General features: G+C 43.5%; 1 protein-coding gene across 2 annotated transcripts in view; it reads right to left on the bottom strand.

The window, feature by feature from the left end:
• syt9b (synaptotagmin IXb) overlaps nt 1-8708 on the bottom strand; it is a 76986-nt gene that overhangs the window by 30933 nt on the left and 37345 nt on the right. For both annotated transcript variants that reach the window (XM_020604451.1, XM_020604452.1), the window contains exons 3-4: nt 5865-6082; nt 4767-5307 (exon numbers count right to left, since the gene is read on the bottom strand). In XM_020604451.1, the coding sequence (XP_020460107.1) occupies nt 4767-5307; nt 5865-6082 (759 nt within the window). The remainder of the gene's footprint in view (nt 1-4766; nt 5308-5864; nt 6083-8708) is intronic.

The following is an 8708-nucleotide window of genomic DNA, read 5'->3' as shown; positions in this document are numbered from 1 at the left end:
CAAGCTGCAGCACAGTGCGGGAGATGAGGGGAGGGGTTACAGAGCGACTCACAGTGAACCTTTGAAAGTGTCAAGTTGAACTCAAATTAATAGTCATAAAATAACATAAAAAAGGATTAGATGCTGTTCGTGTGAACATGCTCAAAACGTCCCCATGGACTGGTCAGGCTAGATTTCACTAGGTTACATTTATTTTGCATGGAGTAGCAAAAAAACAGGCAGGGCAGGAAATAGCATGGGAAGAGTTACAAGTATACCTAGCTTGCTAACACAAGCAGGTCAGCAAGTTTGTATCAGAGAGAACTCAGTATGAACTGTATAAAAGAGGGAGGATATGACAGCTTCCAGAAGTGAAGCCACTAAAAGTCGATTGCCCCCTGGCGGCTGGTTGCAGCACGGCCATAAGCCGAACTAGGTGGCTTCTGTCATTTTTGGTAGATATTATCAGACTGATGTGTACAGAAGGGATTTTTCTGGTAAGGTTATTTGATGATATAAAAAGCTGATTTGACAGGTCTGAGTGGTTGTGCCCCATAAGGGGCCAGTGCACAGTGGATTGGGCAGCGGTCAAAGGCAGGGGCCCTGGTGACCCACTCTCTGGACATGGAGACTAGCCCTGGGGATGTGGAATGTCACCTTGCTGGTGGTGAAGGAGCCTGAGCTTGTGCGGGAGGTTGAGAGGTACCGGCTAGAGATAGTCGGGCTCGCCTCCATGCACAGCTTGGGCTCTGGAACCATACTCCTCGAGAGGAGAGGGTGGCCTCTCCACTACTCTAGAGTGGCTTGCGGTGAGAGGCGGCGGGCTGGTGTGGACTTGCTTATAGCCCCCCCCATCTTAGCCGCCATGTGTTGGAGTTTACCCCGGTGAATGAAAGGGTCATTTCCCTGTGCCTTTGGGTAGGGGATAGGTCTCTCACTGTCGTTTTTGCCTATGGGCCGAATAGCAGTGTAGAGTACCCGGCGTTCTTGGAGTCTCTGGGAGGGGTGCTGGAAAGCGCCCCGACTAGGGACTTCGTCATTCTTTTGGTTTCTTCAACGCTCACATGGGCAGTGACAGTGACACCTGGAGGGGCGTGATTGGGAGCCCCCCCGATCTGAACCCGAGTGGTGTTCTGTTATTGGACTTCTGTGCTAGTCACAGTTTGTTCATAATAAACACCATGTTCAAGCATAAGGGTGTCCATGTGGCACCAGGACACCCTAGGCTGGAGATCGATGATCGACTTTGTGGTTGTTTCATCTGACCTCTGGCCTTGGACACTCGGGTGAAGAGAAGGGCGGAGATGTTAACTGATCAGTTGGATCTGATGGCGGGGGAGGAAGCTGGACAGACTTGGCAGACCCAAACATACTGTGAGGATTTGTTGGGAACGTTTGGCAGAACCCCCTGTCAGGGAGATCTTTAACTCCCTCCTTCAGCAGAGCTTCGGCCAGATCCCAATTGAGGTTGGAGACATAAAGTCCGAATGGCCGTAAGGTCTCTGGTGCCTGATGTGGTGGATGAGTTTCTGCCTCAAGTGGAGGAGTTTAAGCATCTTGGGGTCTTGTTCATGAGTGAGGGAAGGATGGAATGGGAGATTGACAGGCAGATTGGTGCAGCTTCTGTAGTAATGTGGTCAGTGTACCGTCATGGTGAAGGAGCTGAGCTGTAAGGTGAAGCTCTCAATTTAGTGGTCGACCTATGTTCCTATTTTCACCTATGGTCAGGAGCTTTGGGTCATGACCGAAAGGGCAAGATCCCGGATACAGGCAGCTGAAATGATCTTTCTTCGTAGGGTGGCTGGGTGCACCCTTAGAGGAGCTCGGCGGACACTCGGGTGAAGAGAAGGGCGGAGATGTTAACTGATCAGTTGGATCTGATGGCGGGGGAGGAAGCTGGACAGACTTGGCAGACCCAAACATACTGTGAGGATTTGTTGGGAACGTTTGGCAGAACCCCCTGTCAGGGAGATCTTTAACTCCCTCCTTCAGCAGAGCTTCGGCCAGATCCCAATTGAGGTTGGAGACATAAAGTCCGAATGGCCGTAAGGTCTCTGGTGCCTGATGTGGTGGATGAGTTTCTGCCTCAAGTGGAGGAGTTTAAGCATCTTGGGGTCTTGTTCATGAGTGAGGGAAGGATGGAATGGGAGATTGACAGGCAGATTGGTGCAGCTTCTGTAGTAATGTGGTCAGTGTACCGTCATGGTGAAGGAGCTGAGCTGTAAGGTGAAGCTCTCAATTTAGTGGTCGACCTATGTTCCTATTTTCACCTATGGTCAGGAGCTTTGGGTCATGACCGAAAGGGCAAGATCCCGGATAAAGGCAGCTGAAATGATCTTTCTTCGTAGGGTGGCTGGGTGCACCCTTAGAGGAGCTCGGCCACTCAGGAGGAGCTCAGAGTAGAACCTCTGCTCCTCCACATTGAGAGGAACCAGCTAAGGTGGCTTGGGCATCTGTTTCAGATGTTTCCTGGGCGCCTTCCTAGGGAGTTGTTCCGGGCATGTCCCACCAGGAGGAGGCCCTGGGGAAGACCTAGGACACCCTAGAGGGACTATGTCTCTTGGCTGGCCTGGGAACACCTTGGCATTACCCCGGAGGAGCTGGAGGAAGTGTCTGGAGAGAGGGAAGTCTGGGCATCTTACCCGGTCTCAGATAAGCAAAATAAGATGGATGGATGGAGTGGTGGTCCGATGCTGTCACTCCATTTCTCATCACTACTGCAAAGAATCTGATTGAAAATGCCAAGATAGATGTATTCACAATATTTAGGCTTCACTTTCACATAGTAGAGAAGTGATGATGTATCAGTCATCTGACTACAACATTCAGTCAAAAATCGTTTTTACACCGAGATCCCACACTACTGCCGTACCAATATCCCACCTTTGTGCAGTTCATATCAATCAAGCCAAGGATGGTATAATAGCAAGCCAGCCTGTGAACCCAGCCAGCAGGCCAGCATTCTGCACCAAAGGTGGGACATGACCCTGCTCTGTGTCATCTGTGATGTAAATTTTGTGACAGTAGTCTACACGCCAAAACAGCAATGTCGGGAGAGATAAGTGCGGATGTAGCTTTGCTGACTCTTCAAGCATTAATTTCTCTTCACACAAAATGTGAAGTGATTTTAGTATGTGTGTAAATGTCATGACTAATAACTGTAATCAAATGCATTCATGACATCAGGAATGCTTTGACCTGTAAGTAACAGATCGAGGCAGAAAGGAGTGCAGACTTGAGACGACAGTGATAGTGCTGTGCACATATTACATCATCAAAACTTAGCAACCGGTCCCGGACTCCCGGCTCACCCTTTCCACACAGAGTGCGTTTCCTCTTTGTTTCGCCTCTGGTACTACCTCTCATGGCGGACCAGAGAATGACCCAGCTTTGTGCCTGACACACACAAAACGAGAGGGAATAAAGCCGATCCTACCTCGAAAAGGCGGTATGTAAGGGGTTAAAAGACAGTTTCTATATAATGTGATTGACTGCAGCCTCACTCTGCAAGATAAACACTTATAGCTATGGACACTCTTATATTCCCTTCCTGTCTACTGTGTATGTGATAGATCTGTTTCTATGCACCACAACAGACAAGAAACATAGGAGTTGCCAGAGCATACCAACATATAGAAGTCTTCAACAAAAAGTTCAGAACTTCTTCAGAGCAATTTTAAGAGTTGGACTCGTCTTAACTGCCAGAACACAAAACACCTTTAAAGCACTGAGCATCTTTTTTTTAGGAGGCATTAATCAGGCTCCCAATTAATATATTATATAGTGGTCTTTTATACTGTAAGTGCTTAAATATTTCTAAATCCCTTTTTATATACTTTATGCATGCCTAGTGTCTCAGTCTGACATCCCACTATTAGTAATTTCAGTTTTTGTTAATATTACTGAGAGTGAAATCTTGCAACAATATACACAGTTTGTCCCTGACTTAGCCCACAGAACACTGCCAGCAGCACACTTACAAGACCTTTGGTGTCATGGTACTATGTCATTAACACATGGTTACAGCTATGGAACTGTTACAGTGCCATTGGCCTTAGGTACAAAAACAATTTGGTTAGGTTTAGAAAAAGACTGTGATTTGAACTAAACTTGTTAAGTGTGCTGTCGGCCTGCTTAGCCTTAATGTCACTGTTTGCTCATAAACCAGAAAAGATACATTTCTATCCCAAATTGAGCTGCAAGACCATGCTGCAATCCTCACTCAAAAAGTGAAACAAACCATGAGGATTTCCCTCGCAGGAGGCTCAAAACCCCTCACTGAATTATAGTGTACCAGTGCTGTAGATTTATCCCAGTGAATAAGGTAATAAGTGTCATTGAATCTCTATCAAACCAACTCCAGTCTTATATCAGTGTAAATCTGGGTCACTACCCCCAAGTGTTTCCTACTGCTTTCATTAAACATTAATTGTGTCTAAGTATATTTCTGTGTCTCTGCCTTTTGAAACCATAGATGAATTCCAATTGGAGGGGAATTGAGAAACAAGACCAATGATATCCCTCACTCCCTCAGCTGTTTTAACAGGGTTGTTTCCTCTTTTGTTATTTGTTTGATCTGATTCTGGCCAGACTAAAGAAAACACATGGGATTTACAGTAGGTTGGTACAGACACTTCTGCCCTAGCAAACCTACAAATATATCCAACTGTAAACATGTTGCAAAAATCTGTTATGTAAATTAGTTGTAAGCAGATGTAAGTTCTTAAATTTAGAAGAGAATGACAGTGATGAAATATAAAAAAAACAGATAAAAAGTTGTATCTCACCGAGGTTACATATTGTATGTTTCGACATAGTTTTGTCTCCCGCGGAAAGTCAGCAAGATCCAGGAAGTTGTCCACCACCACTTGGCCTATTAAATCATGGCGTGAAAACCTGTCAAAGTCGTAGACGCTGAAGTGCAGCTTTCGGTTTGACAGCTCAGTGTATGCCACAGGAAAGAGAAAGACCTCATCAAACACTGGGTTGAGGGTCTTGCGATGCACTTTAGTCTGATGCTTGGTTTTGCGGTCAGGCAGCAGATAGATCTTGACATATGGATCGGAGGTCCCTGAGAAGTCCTTAGCAGGAAGGTCCTGGGCCTTGTGGATCTTCACAATCAGCTGCTCCAGGTCAAAGTCAAACTTCAGGATGAAGTGAAGACGTCCACAGCTGTCGGTGCGATGACTGTCATCAGTGTCCACCGAACGCTGCTTGTAGAGTTCTGGTTTGATTCGGCCCAAACCGGACAGAGACTCCTGGCGCTGAAACTGAGCAGGGTTGAAGTCCGGATTGGACAAATTCATCTGACGTCGGATTGAGTTGTGCCTGTAACAAAGGATACAATTAAAACATGTGCAATCATTCTAAAGATTTTCATTTATCTATGTCAACTGTTGAAGCCACAGTGCTCCTTTAAGCCTGACATGCCTTTTTTTTCCCTCTTTAACTCTGAGTGGAAACACTGCAACAAACATTTTACATTTGGCTGAGGTAGAAAAGTTGCTATATCAATAAAGAAAAATATGCCAAAGGGCAATGGAAACAGACTCAGCAAATTCATCAGCATCTACATTACACATGTGACTTAAATGCCAACTTACAGGCAAAAGTAGCAGCAGACTAAAATCAGTGTGAAAGGACTGAGATTGTAACCAGCATAAATGCCATATTTCCCTTATGTTTTTAGCTACATTTTTTCTTACCATTTTAAAGTTTTTAATTACAACATCTTGTTGCAACCTTGTCTTCACTGGATTAATGACACCTAACTGCAAAACTGGTGCCACCATCTGTTTATCTTGATAAAACAACTACTACAATTCCTACACACACAACTTGCCAGCACCAAAATTTGGACAGTTCAGTGATTGATGTGTACTGACCGTACAGATGAGGTAGGCTCAGTGATTTGTCTCTGAACTTTGTCCCTGGCCAAAGTGTGGGCCTGGTTTTTCTCCACCTTGGCCTGGGTCTCCAGTGGGATGTCAGGTGATGTATGACTTATCTTTAGGGCTGACTCTGGGACAGCCACAGTCATGGGTGGTCCTGAAGGCTCCTTCACACAGCTGTCTTCACTGTACTCCCTTTCCTCCCCATCCACCTGAACAACAGGCATAACTATTTAAATTACTATGAATACTACTGTGGAAATGCTAAAGGTAATTTAGGTTCAAGGATATGAAGACAGATTTTTGATGACAGATGATAGGTGTAGTTTTCAGCAGAGCTCAGATGGTGCCTTGGTAAAATTCTTGTTTAGCTTTGAGACTTGTTTGACAGTTTGGCAGAATTTCATGCTGTGTGATCGACTCTCTGCCAGCCATGCTGTAAGTGATTAAAGCTATAGTTTTTCAAATTCTTTCAGTTAAAATGTGCTCCAAAACACATATTAATGTGGAGAAAAACATATCTTAATGCAATGCGATGCAAAAAGTCTTCTGTGACCCAGACTCATTGAACAGTGTGGCAGCGGTGCACAGATTAGTGTTAGTCAAAACCACCTAAAGTAAGACCAAGACCAGAGTGTATCAAGACAAGCCCAAGACTTTAATGGGTTGAGACTGAGTCAAGACCAAGACCAGACCACTGCAGTTAAACTGAATTTGATAGTTTGAAAATACTGTTTCATTGGCACTAATGACACTATGTACAGGCGGAGTGAAGGTATTAAAGATTAGTCCCTATAAAATTACCCAAAATTAAGCATAAGATGGTTTTCCTTCCAAATTAAGTGTGGAGCAAGAGACCTTTGATGTGTGAAGTGGTTGCGGTGACTCTACACCGTAAAAGTAAAGTTAGTGAATACTTTTCCCAAAAGAATTCCCCAAAATTATGTTTTAGTATAACCAACACGCTGGGTGTAACTACGAATCACAACTGTACAGAGGAATATCCAATCAGTTGTTTGATTAGCTTGACAATCAATCACACAAATGTTTGTTTAAACACAGGTTGTTGATTGCAGGTCGTTCCTGTTGCCAATATTAGGTTTCCCGTTCTCCCCAGTCCACATGTCAAAGGGTCCTCGGGCAAGCCACTGAAGAGATGCTCCCAATGGTCATGTCAGCACTTTGCAGGGACAGTGCCCCCATGGGTGTGTGTGTGTGTGTGTGTGTGTGTGTGAGAGAGAGAGAGAGAGAGAGAGAGAAGTGGCACCACAGATGGCTGTCTTGGTTCTGTACCAGAAACACATTCTTTGTGTATGTAACATACTTGGCCAATAAAAGTCATTAGATTAAATTAAATAATTACTCAGCGTCAGAGAAATGTGTAGACAAGGTGCGACAGGGAATTACTGTTATTTTACATGATTATTTTACAAAAAAGATATTCAAAATGAAATATGCTGTGTGGCTTAATTCAATGGATGGCGTCCTTTGCCTTTCTAGGGACCTGAGGTTATTGTGGCTCAGGTGTGATATCATTCTTAAAGAGTAGTTCAACATGTTGGGAAATAGGTTGTTTTTCTGTTAAGAATAAGAAGATCAATACCACCCTCAGGAAGCATAAAGCTAGAGTCAAATCAAATCAAATGTATTTCTATAGCACTTTACAAACCACATCCAGTTGACCAAAGTACTTTACATAGACAGAAAAAAATCAAAATAAATAACTAAAATAAAATATATAGGTTCAGTGCAAAAATAAAACAACTCAGACACACATTCAATAAATTAGATTAAAAGGAATGCATCAGGCCCTACTGTGCATTAAAAGCCAAGGCAAATAGTGTGTTTTAAGCAAGGATTTAAAAGTAGTGAGGTCAGTAGCTTATCTAATATTAACTATTCTACAAAGACTATTCCACAATTTAGGAGCTGCAACAGTAAAAGCACTGTCACCCCAGTGTTTTTATCTGGCCCTAGGAACCTCTAAAAGAAACTGGCTTGTGCCAACGCATTAATTCAGTGAGGTAAGATGGGGCCAAACCAATAAGAGCCTTAGAAACAAAAATTAAAAGTTAAACCTTTGTGCTCAGTTCGCATCTACTACACCTATTGCCCCCCCCTTGTTCGGGTCGTTTTGTCTGGTTTGCGGTGGTCCTGCATCAAAAATTTCTTTAGATTTGTGTTCTTCACACAAAATTAGTGAAGGAATTTAAATTTCAGCCCAAAAAATGTTTAGAAATATTTTTTTTCTTAACGTGAAAATTGAATCCGGGACAAAATGACCCGAACAGAGCACAAGGTTAAAATCAATTCTAAAATGGACTGGAAGCCAGAACCGGGGTTATATGCTCAAATTTTCTTGTACTTGTCAGAAGATGAGCAGCAGCATTTTGAACCATCTGAAGACGAGAGAGGGAGAACTGGTTAACACCATTACACTTCTGCTGTAAAAGAAGTAACAGTACGTCTAAAAGCAGCAGCAATAAAAGGTTTGTCTACCAGTCACAGAGCAGCAACATTGAATAAAACAGGCTAGTGATCCAAAAACCGAGTCACATATTAAACAGACAGTCCATGTGCCTCAGTGATCAGAGGTTGGACTAGTTTACACCTCCTCTTGGGCGTCATGGAAACCGGAAACTTGCAAGAGGCACCAGAAGAGCAGTTATGACAAAAGGTTACATCTATCCATCCATTCAAGTATCTTTAAAACAACACTTTTGCATTTTTGTGTGTGGATTAAACAAACAATGTTTTTTTTTTTTCTTTTGGTAAGTAATGTGTTTACACTGGAAAAGTGCCTACATAAAGAAAACGAGCTATACTATACTATACTAT

Source organism: Monopterus albus, unplaced genomic scaffold, assembly GCF_001952655.1.
Source record: "Monopterus albus unplaced genomic scaffold, M_albus_1.0 scaffold65.1, whole genome shotgun sequence".
NCBI lineage: Eukaryota > Metazoa > Chordata > Actinopteri > Synbranchiformes > Synbranchidae > Monopterus > Monopterus albus.
The sequence above is the reverse complement of the archived record's forward strand: the minus strand, read 5'-3'. Positions and strand labels throughout refer to the sequence as shown.